General features: G+C 44.1%; 1 protein-coding gene across 6 annotated transcripts in view; it reads left to right on the top strand.

The window, feature by feature from the left end:
• LOC311052326 (uncharacterized protein) overlaps positions 1–14,897 on the top strand; it is an 83,375-nt gene that overhangs the window by 54,669 nt on the left and 13,809 nt on the right. For 5 of the 6 annotated variants that reach the window (XM_084067223.1, XM_084067225.1, XM_084067222.1 and 2 more), the window contains 3 exons: positions 500–12,385; positions 13,476–13,588; positions 14,589–14,670. In XM_084067223.1, the coding sequence (XP_083923349.1) occupies positions 500–12,385; positions 13,476–13,588; positions 14,589–14,670 (12,081 nt within the window). The remainder of the gene's footprint in view (positions 1–499; positions 12,386–13,475; positions 13,589–14,588; positions 14,671–14,897) is intronic. The other variant, XM_084067224.1, reaches the window with a different exon arrangement.

Below are 14,897 nucleotides of genomic sequence, written 5' to 3'. Positions count from 1 at the left end.
ATTGAAAAACATTTTTGGGAAAAAAGTGTTCAGAACACAAGATATCATTATCTGAAGATTTGCAGCTCCATCCACTCCTTGTTTAACTTATAACTGAAAAAGGCTGTATCCTTTTTTTTTACTTTGAAAAAAACAAAAGAAATCTTGGCACAGTTCGCAATATTTTTTTTATTTCATTGGCACTGAGAGAGTTAAGACCTAGAACGCATCTGTGTCACTTTAGATTTCTTTGGCTATTCAAAAATAGCAGATCTACAAGTTCATAGCGCAGCACCGAGTGCCGCGCTATGAACTTGTAGATCTGCTATTTTTGAAAAATCTTGAAACATTTTTTTCCAAAAAACTGTTAAGATTTAGAAAACATTTTTAAGAATCGCCTCAGGTCCTAATGGGTTAAAGGAAAAAAGGGGGAAAAAACTACTCCTGTTTACATTGTGCCCATTTTCACCACACAATAGTATGATGACACATTTTTGTGTTTCTCCTACAATGTTTATAGACACAGAAGCAGGAGGTCACTGTCGAAGGTCTCCAAACAGAGCTCGATCACACCAACGACGAGCTGGACAAACTGAACAGCACCCACCTGGAGGAGCGCGCCCAGCTCATCCACGACCTCCAGAGCTGCGAGCGGGAGATCGACGGCCTCAAGGACACCCTGTCCGACAAGGAGAAGGAGATATCCGCCCTCTGCGCCAACCTGACGGAGCACGCGGAGCAGATCGCGGCTCTGAAGCACGACGTCAAGCGGAAGGAGGAGGACCTGATCCGAACCGAGGGTGCCCTGAGTAAAGTGGAGAGGGAGGCGAAGGTCATGCGGGAGTCTCAGGACTCGGACCACGAAGGTCTGAACGCGAAGATCACAGAGTTGGTAGAGAAGCTCAAGGACGCCGAGACCGAGACGAGCGCGGCCAAAGAGGAGCGGGACTCGAAAGCGGCCGCTGCGGCCGAGCTGACCAAGCGGGCCAAAGAGGATAAGAGAACCATCCATGCCCTGCGTGAGGAGATCCAGAAAGAGGGCGTCGGCCATCGCGATCATCTCTCTGAATGCGAAACGCAGATCTCCTCGCTGAAGGAGCAGGTGACGCTGTCCGCCCAGAAGCTGCAACAGGAAGCGGGAAAACTAAGCTCGCAGCTCGAGGACAAACAGCGCTTGAACGAGACCCTACAAGAGCAGCTCCGCGATAAAGAGCACACGCATGAAAAGGAACTTAAGTCGTTCAAGGAGGAACAGAACAGGCTTATTGCAGAGGTGGCAAAATATACCGAAGACGTCCAGAAGCTGTCCAAACTGCTGGAGGAAAACGTAGGGAGTGACGAACTTGTAAAAAAGTCAATGCAAGAAAAGCAAGAAACCATAGAATCTCTGGAACAAAAACTGAAGACCAACCAGGAAGAGTTTGAGGCAGAGAGGCTGAAATTTAGCAGGGAATTGAAAGCCAGAGATGAGAAAAATGCAAATCTGGGTAAAGAAATAAAAAATAATTCGGAAAACATCTCAAAACTCAAGAACCTCTTGAGAAACACGAAGACTGAAAAACAGCAATTACAAGAAAGCCTCAAGAAATTGACTGGGGAGATAGAATCACAAAAGCAGGATGTCGAGCAACTCAATGACAAAGTCAGGACTACTCTCCAACTCAACAGCGGTCTAGAGACACAAGTCAAGTGCATCACAGAAGAAAATCAGAGACTGCAACTGGACCTAACGGAAAGGATGAAATCTATCGCAGAAATTACAATTGAGCGGGAATCGTTGCAAAGTCAAATGTCTATCTTTGAAACACAGCATTCAGAAAATAAAGAACTTATCGCCAGGCTGCAACAAGACAAGGAGGAGTTGTGCACTAGAACTAATGAACTAAACAGAACCCTTGAACAAAGCGCACAATCCATCTCAGCAACTCTCTTAGAAAAAACTAATGAATGTAGTCATCTCGACCAGTTGCTCAGGGAGAAGGAGGAGAAAGTGACACGACTACAAGAACAAGTTGAAAACATGATTGCTCGGGTGGAGCAGCTCCAGGGCAGCATGGAGGAAAAAGAGCGTATCGTCACTGACCTCAGAGCAGAAGTGGAGTCCAAGCAAAGTCAACAAATGCAACTTCAGGAAACGCTGTGTCTGCTTCAGGAACAGGCAGCCACCCTGAAATCTGGGCTTCTTGAGAAGGACGTCATACTGAGACAGAGAGAGGACGAGTGCAGTGCCTTGCAGAATGAACGCTCACAACTCCATCACCAAACTGAAGAGAGGGAAGCAGTGTTCAAAAGTGTGACGCAAGAATGTCAAAACTACAAAAATGAACTGAATAAGCTCAACGAGTCAGTGGTGTCACTTAGTGGCCAGCGAGCTGTCATGGAGGAAAATGCTGTGAAGCTTGAGTCTGAAAAGGCAGAGATGAATACAAGATTAGAGGAACATGTCCGAGAGAACACCAAAATGAGACAGGACCTCGAGCAGAAGCAAGCAGACACGGCTATCCTACATAATCACATCCAGGCACTCACTGAGCAAAACCATCAACTTCGAGCTGCCTATGAAATCAGAGAAAAGGAGCTTGCTCAGCAAATACACCTTTCGTCTGACCTGGATGAGAGGCTCAAAGTGGCTCTTGAACAGAACTCTGGTTTGAGCTTGAAGGTGAACAGTCTAACGGAACATAAGCAGAGACTACAAGAGGAGTCGGCTCAAAAGGCTGAGTCACTTTCAGAGCTAACCGCTGAAAGGAATGCATTACGAGAGAAGGTGTCTGGCTTTGAAATGCAACACTCGGAAAATCGTAAAATTATCGAAGGCCTATTGAAAGACAAAGAACAGCTTACCATAGCGGTAGAGGAATTGAACACTGTCCTTGAGACAAGCAAACAGTCAGTCTCTGAGAATTTGATGGAGAAAACTACAGAATGTATTAATCTCTCTAGAGCAGTAAGGGAGAGGGAAGAGCATGCTGCAGCTTTACAAGCACAAGTAAATCAGCTCCTCAGTTCTGTGAATGAGAAAGAGAAGGTTCTGTCAGAACAAGGTGCCCATATTGAAGCCCAGCAGGCACAACTGGTGCAACTTCAGGACACGGTATCTCTTCTTCAGGAACAGGGGTCGGCCCTGAAGTCAGGGCTTATGGAGAAAGACACAATGTTTCAACAGAAAGCAGAGGAATGTAGCTCATATCAGAAAGAAGTCATGCTACATAAAGAGCTTCTATCCAAGACGCAGGGTGAGACAGAATCACTCAGGGCGGAGTTAAACCAGCGAATAGCAGAAAAAGAACAGGCTTTGAGCAGCCTAACGCAAAACTTTCAAAACCAGAATGACGAGCTGACTAAGCGAAATGAATCTGTGTTATCTCTCAGCAATCAGCTTGGCGTCATGAATGACAGTGCTGCTAAGATAGAGATTGAAATGACCAACTTAACGGCTGAACTGAAGAAATCAATGACGGAACAATCCCAGGCCTTTGAAGAAATGGCAAGTCTCAAGACGGCAGTCTGTGACCGGGACAACCAGGTGTCTAAATTGGTACAAGAACTCAAAGCGACATGTTCAGATAAAGAGAGTCTTTGCTTGACGGTACAAGAAAAGGACGAGTCCTTGAGACAGCAGGAGAGTCTCGTTCAGCAGTTGCAGTCCAAGTCAGTGGAAGTCGAAGGTCAGACGAGCCAACAGTTTGAGGTCATCACACAGCTGCAGAATAACATTGAGACTCTTGAAAAATGCATTCAAGATAAAGATGCTTCGAGGCAACAGGTTGATACAGAGCTGAGTGTTCTCCAGAAAAAAACAAATTCTGAGAAAAAACATTTTAAAAAACAGCTTGATTCAAATGCAGAGACGATTACGGGGCTACAGAGTGAAGTACATGAATGTAACAGTAGGCATAGCGAGCAGGAGGTTCAGCTTAGACAGCGAGCCGACGATAATGCAAGTCTAAGAACTCAAGTTTCAGACCTCGAAAAATCCATCTCAACACTCGGAGGTCAAGTTGACAGTCTGACATCAGAGTCTAACATATTGAAAGAGACATTGAAGGAAAATTCTATTCTATCTCACGATACGTCGGCAGTCAATGCAAATCTCAATTCTAAACTGCAAGCCAAAGAAGCAGAGTGCGAGAGCGTGAAAGAGCAGCTTTCGCATCTGCAAGAGTCTCTCGCAAAGCTAAATGGCAACCTCCAAGCACAGGGTGCTGAAATTTCAAGTCTGAAAGATGTATTGGCTGAAAAAGATGCAACTCTTTTGGACAAGTCACGGTCCCTTCAGAACATGCAGAGGAGAGTAGATGAGGCTATGCTCTTCAAAGATCAGTTGACGCAGAGCACAGAGTTGGTCTCTCAGCTACAGAGTCGGATTGAACTCTTCTCTACAGAGTCTGCAGACCTTTCCAAGTCGGCAGAAGAGAAGCAAATAGCCTTCGACAGCCTTAAAGAAAAACATGCGAGTCACATAGAGGAGTTGCAGGAGGTTAGAAAACATCTTTCACAGAAGACCGATGAACTGTCCAGTCTTCGTAAAACCCTCGACGACAACAGTGTTGCGCTTCAGACAGCAGAGGGTGCTATAGAGACTCTTAGAAAAGAGTTATCGTTGACCAGTCACAAGCTTCAGAAAACTCAAGAGCTCAACTCAAGTCTTTCCAAGCAAAAGGAAGAAGCCCTTGCCAGTCGGCATACAAGTGTGTCGTCAATGACGGTGGAAATAGAAAGACTGAAGTCACAACATCTTCAAGTTGCAGCACAGATGAACGCACTGACAGAAAACCTGGAGCAGAGAGAGATGGCGCTTCATGCGATTAACAACCAGTACACAGCACAAGCGAAAAACACAGCAAATTTAGTTTCAGAACTGCAGAAACTGGAGGATCAAAATAAGAGGCTAAATGAGGAGGTTAGTTTCTTGAAGCAAGAACACCAGATGCATGTGAACACAGCCGGCAGTGAAAAAACACATCTGCAACAGGAACTGGAAAAGCTTGTTGCAGAGAAGGATGAGCTGGGGAGAAGACACGAGCATCACGTGCGGGTATCAGAGGAGCGTCTGCAGCTTCAGACGCTGCAGCAGACCAGCAACGTCAATGACATCACGGAGAAAATGATGACCGAGAAGGAGAGACTCCAAGCTGAGGTTAGTGTCAAAGGTGAAGAAATCACCGGATTGAAAGCAAACATTCAGAAAATAGAGCACATTCTACAGGACTCTGAGAAAGAGTGGCTTTTAGTTCTCGATAGAGAAACGCAGGATAAGAATCTCCTTGCGGAACGGTTGAAAAGTGTCGAAAACGAAATGAAGTCCAAAGATTTTAAGGTTAGTGCACTGAAACAAGACTTGGATAGCTTGCAGGAAAAGTTAGAAGAGGCAGCCTCTGCAATCAGGCAGGGTTCTGATCAGCTTAAGGCAAAAGAGTTGGAGGCATCATCATCTAGGGTCCAACTTGAAAAGATACTGGCCTCTGTCCAGGAAAAAGATAGTGAGAACATGCATTTGCGACAGGCTCTACAAGCAATGGAAAGTGAGTTACAAAAACTTAACGCAGACAAAAAGCGCACTGATGAGGATTTGTTTGTTATGTCACAAACCATGTCTGAGAGATTAATTGCCGTAGATGAAGAAAAACAGGCCGTGATAAAACAGTTACAGGAAAGGCATCTGGCCGAATCAAACTCTCTGAGAGATGAATTAGAAAAAGGGGTTTTGCAGTTGCAAAAAGCAGAGTACGGCCTTAATGAAGTACAGACAAGCCATCGTGACAAGTGTCAGCAGATCACTCTCTTGCAAGAACAGGTCGAGCATTTGCACGCACAGCTCCAGACTGAGTCAGAGACACTGAAAGAGGCATCAGCTGTCGAACTATCATCTCTACATAACACAGTGCAAGCACAAAATGAACAAATGAGTTGTATGAGCCTTCAAATAAGTCAGCAGAAGGAATTACTCACTGGACTCAGCCAGCAGTTAAGAGACAAGGATTCATCCATTGCCCAACTCATGGAATCTGTCTCGAGTGAAAGGACAAAACTTGCTGAAGAAAAGAATGATCTAATTGCACAATTAGAAAGTACAGAAAATATAAACAGAACCTCGGTGATAAGGCTTGAGGACATTTCCCAGCAGTTAGAACAGCGTATTTCATTCTGTCAAAGTGAAATTGAAACCAAGAATGTGGAGAATAGCAAGCTGAGTGAGGAAAATGGCGATTTGAAAGCTGACCTTGCCAAATTGTCAAAGGAAAAAGAAGCACTGAAAAAGAAGCTTCAAGCTGCTCTCCTTGTAAGGAAGGATCTTTTGAAAAAGATGGAAGACCAGAAAGAGCAGAGCGTGAGTAATGTAACTGCGGTGTCAGTTTTACAGGAGAAGTTGGAAGAAATTACGTCACAAACCCGAGCCACTGCAAAAGAATACGAAGAAAAAAATATTCTTCTTCAACAGAAAATCACAGAGAAAGAGGGGGAGATTGATGAACTAAAGAAGGAGAGGGATGGTCTTCAACTGGAACTAACTGAAATGATTCAATCTATTGCAGAACTTACAGTTGAGAGGGAATCATTACAAAGTAAAATATCTGCCTTTGAAACACACCATTCAGAAAATAGCCAAATTATTGCAGGGTTGCAACAGGACAAGGAGTTGTGCGCTAGAACTAATGAACTAAATAGAACCCTTGAACAAGATAGACACATTTTGCAGACCACATTAAATGAAAGGGAAGTGAGCTTGGCAGAAACACTTCATATACTTGACGAGAAGAGCACCCTCATTGAGCAATTGAGGTCCACTATTTCTGAGAGGGAGGATGCCTTTGAACATGATAAACGTGGCATGGTGCACAAATTGTCAGAGCTTCAAAACGAGTTGACCAAAGGTCAAGATGTTTCAAAGACCGATATTGCTAGCACCGTTGCTGCAGTTGACTTAGAAAATGAGTTGTCACAGATCAAACAAGAAAAGGCAGTGCTGCAGAAAAAGACCCACGCTGCTTTGCTGGCACGTAAGGAAATGATGAAGAAATCTCAAGAAACCGAAAAGAAGCTAATCAAAGAGCTGTCTAAATTGAAAGATGACTACAAGACCCTCTTGGAGCAACACTGTCAGCAGACCAATGAGCTAAACGCTGTTCAGATGAAGTTTGATGAGAAGGTCAAGGAACTGGAGGACGTCCGCACTGCTTCTTTGTCTCAGTTTGATAAAATGGAGAGTTTAAGACAACAAGTGGAGGAGAAGGATAAAAATCTGCACGATTTGAAAATAGAGCTAAGTGAAAAAGAGAATCGGCACCACTCTCTCCTGGTCCTACAAACAGAACTTGAAACCGCCAAGTCCAATTTAGAGAATATGTGTTCCGAGGCCCTTGTAGCATTAGATCATATGTCACAGGCATTGCATTCAAAACTCAACATGGTTGAGGAAGATTTAGCCGAAGCTTGTAGAAAGCTAAAAGACAAAACAAAAGAACTAGACAGATTTCAGCGCACAGTTCAATTGTCTGAACAAAGGCGTGAACGGGAGAAGCAAACGTTAATGGATGACAACTTGGCTTTGCAAAGCCAGTTAAGCATTTCACAGACTGCTATGGAAGAACAAAAAAATAATTTGGATGCTCAAAATCATGAGTTAGAAGAAAATCTTAAAATTTTGATTGAAGAAAAGAAGTCTATTTTGGAACAAATCGATGTGATGAAAGTAGAGCTTGAGACCGCACTGGCTTCTGTTTCCCAAAAATCCTCAGAAATACAAAGCATCCAAAACACGCTAGCAGAAACCCAGAAGCAATTCGCTGAGGAAATAAATAGTTTGGCCAAGGAACTGGAAAAGGCAGAGATGCACTGTGCTGAGAAGGAAAGTAACAAGTTGCATGTGGAATCATTACAGCAAGAAAAAGAAGACGCTTTCAGATCCATCGTCCAGCTGAGAGATGAGGTTTCCAATTTGAATGTTCAACTAAGGGAGGCTGAAGAACTAAATCAACAGATGCCACAAATGACTCCTGGAACGCATGAGGGATATTTACAACAAGAACACATTGGGAAAGAGGAGGCTCAGTCGCTCCACACGTGCTCTAAAGAACTCGAAATGAATCTGAAGGAGGAACACGATGCCTTATTGAGGACTCAGTCTCTAGTCTCAGAAAAGGAAGAACTCATCGCTGCACTTGAGCAACAGCTACAGCGGCAGATTCATCTGCATGAAGTGGCCATGGAGAAGATGAGAGTGGAAGTTGCCGACCTTCAGCAGAAGTCTCGGGAGGATGGCACCAAAATGAATGACCATGACAACCAAAGCAAACAGGCTCTCCTAACTAAGAAGCTCCAAGCAGCTTTAATTTCTAGGAAAGACCTCTTGAAGGAAAACGCTACACTAAAAGAGAGATTGGAAATGCTCACAGTAACAAATGAAGAAAAAGTGACCAAGTCATTGGCCGCGGAACTGTCCGAGTTGAAACGGCAAAACATGGATCTGGTAAATGCTGTATCCTCGTTGACCATGGAAAAGGACAAAGTCGATACAGAAGTTGACCGCATACTCAACGATAACCACAACTTATCTGCAGCCTGTGAAAGCCTCAATAGGACAATAGAAAATATCACTCAACAGAAGCAAGCATTCTCATGCCAGCTTGAGTCACTTAAGGACTCTGAAACAGAGGAGTTGTCCGAGTGGAAGTCAAAGCATGCAGAGTTGAAACAGGAGTACGAGTCCCTTTTACAAGCATATGAAAATGTCAGCAGTGAAATGGATAAGATGAGACAGCTTTTAGAGGCGGTCAAAAGAGAACGGCAGGAGGCACTCTTCAAAGTACACAAACTAGAGGCAGAGCAAGAGAGTCTGGAGAAGCAAACTAGACAGTTTGAGGAAGAAAACGACCGACTGAAAGAGAACATGCACAGTTTCGCTGAAGGAAAGCAGCAGAATATTGAGGACCTAGAGGCAGAGAACCATAAACTTAAACAAGACTTGATGAAGTTTGATGAAAAACAGAAAGTCACTGTTGATGAGCTGACATTTAAAAATCAACAGATGGAAGCTGTGATCCACAACCTTAAAGAATCCTCAGAGGAACTTAGAGAGAGGCTTACCGAGATACAGACAGAAAATGAAGACCTGTCAGGGAAGCTTAGTGACACTTCCTGTTTGTTAGAAAAGTTGCATTTTGAAACAAAATCCTGTGCGGACAATATGCAACTTAAACTTGATGAAGCACTCAATTTGAATAATGCATTGACTGCCCGGATTGAAGACCAGAAAACAGAACTTGGTGCCCAACAAGAAATCAGTGATGTGTTGCAAAAGGAAAAGGTAAATCTGTCTGCAAGATTTCAGCAGTTACAGAATGATCTTGAAGTACAATTAGGAGAGAAAATTGATGTAATTAAAGAGCTCCAAGACATCATCAGCAAGCACAGTCAAGAGACTATTAGCCTTAATGAGAAGGTTAGGATCTTGGAGGATGACAAGTCTCTTTTGCAAGAGGAGCTTGAAAACGTACAAGAAATATCAGACAAAGTAAAAAATGAAAATGAATATTTGGAAACTGTGATACTCAAAAACTCAGAAAGAATTGATGAATTGACTGAGTCAGTTACTGTTCTGCAAACCCAAAATGTACAACTCTCCTCCCAGCTGGTAGCTAGCAAAGCGAGGTCAATTCAGGCTTGCCAAGAAAAAGAACAACATCAACTGAAATTAGTTCAAGAATTTGAGGAAAAACTCAAAATCGTTAAGGTTGGTAACGATGGCTCCAAAAACGTGAGGAAGGAATTGCAAGAGCTGCTTAAAGAAAAACACCTGGAATTAAATCAGCTGCAGCACGACTGCATCAAATACCAAGAACTGATCTTAGATTTGGAGATGTCTGAAAAGAACTTGCTGTCTGCTTGTGAACAGCTGGAGAAACAACTGAAACTAAGTTCAGAGAAGATCGCTGCTTTGGAAGAAAGAAAGAAACAACATGAAGCTGATCTGAGTACACAGAAGAATCTTCTTAGGGAGGCCACAGAAACCATAGAAATCATTCAGTCGGAAAGAGACCAACTGGTCTCGGATATATCACGGAAGAGTACATCAGAACATGAGGTGGTTGCTGAGAGAATCAAAGTGCCTACGAACGTAGAGGAGCAGCAGGAAGACGTTCAGATGGAGAATCAGATTCTACAGCAACGGATAGACGAGCTTCAGGATTTAAAAGAACAAGAAAGGCAAGCAGTCGTTGAACTGAGACGGAAAATAGACTCCCAAGATCTGCAGATTAACACTCTGAAAAGACATGCCGAGACCAATGCAGCAAAGCTATCCGCTCTGTCTTCCACCCCTCAGGGGGCAGATGCTGCACAACAATGGGACGTCTTGTTCCAAAACGCTTTGCACGAGAAGGACAACCAGCTCTTGGAGCAAGGCTTTGTCATCAAAAGATTCCTTGAAGACATGAGGTTGAAGGAGAAGGAGACGGACGGGCTGCGAGAAATCAAGGCAAAGCTAGAAAGGGCTCTTAATGAATACTCGGTGGCTGCAGCTTCACACCAGAGACAGTTATTTGTAACGGGTGCCAGCAATACTCAACTGACTCAAACTGTGGAGCTTATGAACGCACATCTAAAAGAGCTGAGAGGTCAGGTTGACAGGACAGAACGAGAGAGAAGCGCACTGAGCAGAGAACTTGCTGATAACGAGGATGCTGCATCACAGATGCAGTTTAATCTCCAGCAGCTAGAGGACATTAATTCGGACACGGAGGCACAACTACTGCTGTCACAGTCTCACCATGACAAACTTCAAGTTGACTTTGATAAGCAACAGGCCATTTGTCTACAACTGAAATCACTCCTTCAGAACAAAGATGCTGAGATCTCCTCCTTGTTATCCTCTCGAGATGGGCAGCTTTCAGGCTATCTAGAACAGCTCCAAGCTAACCATCGCGCCCAAGTAGCGAACTATGACGACAGGCTAACGGCAGTATATTATGAAAGAGAAAAGGCTGACAAAGAGTTACGGAGGTCAGAGACCAAGGTCAAAACTGTACAGAATACATTAGACAGAACTGTTCAGGAGAAGGATCACATTTCAGTTCAAATGGACACTCTGAGGAATGCTATGGTGTCTTTGCAGACAGAAAGGGAGCAGTTGATGTCTGAATACAGAATGCTTGAAGCAAGGAATCAGATAGAGTTGAGCTCTAGAAATGACCCAGCAGCAGGGGAACTTGATGCAACCAAAGGCCTTAAACATGAAATAAGGAAACTTCTACATCAGATGGATGATCTCAACTCCGAGAACGCCATGCTCAGGGCACAGCTCGTTCGATACAGAGAGGACTTGAATCAAGTTCTGTCTCTAAAAGACAACCAGCTGAAGGTTCTACTTAAGCAGCAGCAAGACACGATCAAAAACCTGGAAAACCAGAAGGCTGCAGTCGAGAAGCAGCACAGAGAGTGCCTCTTTCAGCTCCATAAGGAGGAGGAGGCAAGCAACACCTTAAAAGCGGAGACTTCTACGCTCAAAGCTCAGGTCACAAAGCTTGAGGCAGACATGTTGGCTCTGAAAACGGAGAGAGCTGAAACGAACGAAGGCAAAGTGATCGCTAACTTACAGGAAGCCGTGATGGCCAAAGCTGCCGAATGCAACGATCTCCAGCAAAAGCTCTTTGCCCAGAAAGTGTCTTCAGATGACCTGAAAGAGAAGCTGCAGCTGCTGGAAAATGAGACGGACAAAAAGCTGGCAGACGCTGAGGATAAGTACAACGGTGAGTTGGACGCATTTGAGCGAGAGTCGGACATAATGAGGAACCAACGGGAAACTGCAGATCAAAGGGTGGCAGAATTGGCAAAAGACCTTCTCCAAGCAGAGCAACTCTTATCCGAGGCCAAAAGCCGAGGCGAAGACACGAAGGCCCAAAACGAGTCTCTGGGCAAGGCCATGGCTGCACTGCAGAACGACCGCGACCAACTCATCGAAGACTTCAAGATCCTGCGGAACAGATACGACGAAGAGCTGCGAGAGACTCAGGTGGCCATGACCAAGGTCGAACACCACCTCCAGGACGCCACTTCAGAGCTGGCTGCCTCGACTAAAGAGAGGCAAATCCTTGGTCTTAAAATGGCCGCCCTCGAGAGCAAACACACCCAGTCGGAGTTGACCAAGTTGGTGGACGAGCTGGCCAAGACGGTGACGGAAAAGGAAAAGGAGACGAAGCGGTTCGCGTTAGAGAATGACGCGTACAGCAGGCAGGTGTCGGCCTTCTCTAGGTCCATGGCCAGCCTCCAGAACGATCGTGACAGGTTGATGGATGAGCTGGCGGCCAACAAAAGAGTGGTGGAGTCCAGGCAGGGGTCAGGTGGTCCAGGGGCAGAAGAGTCTAATAGAAGCAGTGCTGATGCCTCCCAGAGACACAGAGATGGGCTGGTAAGTCACTGCATGTGACTTGTGTGTGTGTGTGGCGTTTCTGGCTATGAAGACAGCATAGTCTGGTCAGAACGTCTTTTGCTTTGGCCTGCATGTTGTGGCCCTTTATGTTGGCATGCGGAATGCTGATGTCATTGAAACACCTTGTTTGAGATATTTTGAAAGGGTTTGTTGTTTTATCTTACCAACAGTGTTGGAAAGTAACTAATTCAAGTACATTTGCTCAAGCAGTTTTGAGGTACTTTTACTTTACTTGAGTAGGTAAATGGCTCTTCTACTACACTACATCTCAAAGGAAAATGTTTCACTTCTTATTCCACCATAAATATTTGAAAACTTTAGTTTTATTAAGCCCTATTTTATACTCCTTCTATTCAAAAATAGCCAATCTATAAGCTCACAACACGTCACAGTGCGATGTGATGTGAGCTTATAATATAGATTGTCTATTTACAAAATATTTTTTTGTACTTTTCGAATACTGTATATGTTCATGATACCAATATGTTTGTACTGTTATTCAAGTAAAATGCAGAATACAGGACTTTTACTTATAACAACAGTATTTCTACATTGTGGTATTGCTACTTATAGGCCACGTTTAGACGACAACGGTCTCTAGAGAAAACGGCAAAGTCACATTGCGTTCTCACTTTTTATTCTGCGTTTAGATGGAGGCGCAACAGTGATTGAAAACGCTGTTGTGTGCATGCCAGGGTGGCTAGTTGGCGATGTGATGCACTGCCAGCAGATAGACCAGTCACGTATGCGTAGAACCACCTCCGTTCTACTTCCTGTCACAGCTGTTTGTATACATACACCGATCCAGCTTGGTTCTACGGCTCTGCAGCGATGTAATAGCATGCTACGTAGCATACGCGACGTGAGCCGTGACATCACACGTTTTGGGGATTCCCCCGTGTGTTGCGCTTTCAACCCCCGACAATGCCGCTGCCGTCTAAACGGACGGCACATCGACTGATATTTAATTGCGCCTTTTCTCTAGAGGCCGTTGTCGTCTAAACGGGGCCCTTAGTTGTTCTTCCACCACTGCCTATACCAATCAGATGTTTGTTTGATGTGATTGCAGCAGTTGAAGCAGCAGACGGAGGCTCTACAGAGAGCCTTACAGGAGGCTGAAGCTCACCGGCTGCAGACTGAGACGGATGCCAGCCGGTACCAGGCAGAACTGGCTGAGCTCAGGTAAGCTTAACTCTTTGACTGCCAGATATACATAAATGAATAAATCATCAATGTTTTACTTACCTTTTCAACTAGTCACAGAATATTTATCTCCAGTATGATCGATCCCCTGATCGTTGATAATCACTCAGAGGGTTTCACTGTGCTTCCGCGGAAGAAAAAGAAAAAAAAGTCATTGTGACCCCCGTTCGTTTGTTATAGGCCGTTGTAAATAGCATGTCTCGCCAAAAATGCAGGGGGAAAAAGGAAAGCAAAGCATTCAGCAAACAAATTTGTGTCATTTTGGGGGTCCTTGACATGAACAAGTTTGAGAACAACAATAACACCAGAGGCAGCTCCACGACTCATGTTCAACCCAGATTTGGCTCAACAAAGGGAATGAACTCGTTGTCATGCTATTCAACAAAAATGTGGAATGCCCTACCAAAAGGAGTAAAGGAGTGTAAAACTTTCACTTTCAAAACGGCTCTTAACCTACCCCCCTACCCCCCCCCCCTATTTATTTTTCTTCTCTTTTACTTGCACATTTTTTCACTCTTCATACCAGTAACCTGTAAACTGATTGTATGACATTCTGTATAGTAGCGTGTATGTCTGTCTGTCTCTTATATGTCATCATAATGTGTTGCATGGGGATCTCATCTTAAACAAGCTCAGTGCTTTATGAGTCTTCCAGTTTAGTAGACCTTGTATTGTGAATTTGTACTTCCATGTACTGTTGTTCTCATGTCTTACTAAATAAAGTACATCAATCAATCAAGAACCACTGATATTATAGCAACATAAGTTAAAAAAAAAAAAAAAAACTGTCAGGATTTAGAAGACATGTGTAGAATCCCCAGAAGCAAAGATTTGAGTAAAACATTTTTGCTTTAAAATAACAGTTTTGCCTGTAGTCATGAAAGTGTCGGCTCCAAACCGTCCTGCTTCTCCATGAATTGGTGTTTTTATCACGTCATCATATTTATGACGCCTACACTAATGACTCTGTGTTTGACAGGTCCGAGAGGAACAGGCTCCATAGTGAATGTGAAACTCTACAACAGCAGGCTGTGGAGATGAAGACTGGACAACCTGTCAAGGTATGTTTATCCATCTGAAAACGCTACACACATCACAGTTTAAATCAGGGGTCTTCAACAGGGGGTCCGGGACTCCTAGAGGGGTCCTCAGAGCTACTACAGAGGGTCCGCCAAACCTTTGTGTGATAGGATCATGGTTTTTTTTTACATTAACCACTTACCGTAGCATCCCTATTCTGAGTGGAACATAGGGGTGGGACGATATGGGTATCTCACGATACGATATC

Source organism: Gymnoscopelus microlampas (genome assembly GCF_963454915.1).
Source record: "Gymnoscopelus microlampas genome assembly, chromosome: 1".
Lineage (NCBI taxonomy): Eukaryota > Metazoa > Chordata > Actinopteri > Myctophiformes > Myctophidae > Gymnoscopelus > Gymnoscopelus microlampas.
The sequence above is the reverse complement of the archived record's forward strand: the minus strand, read 5'-3'. Positions and strand labels throughout refer to the sequence as shown.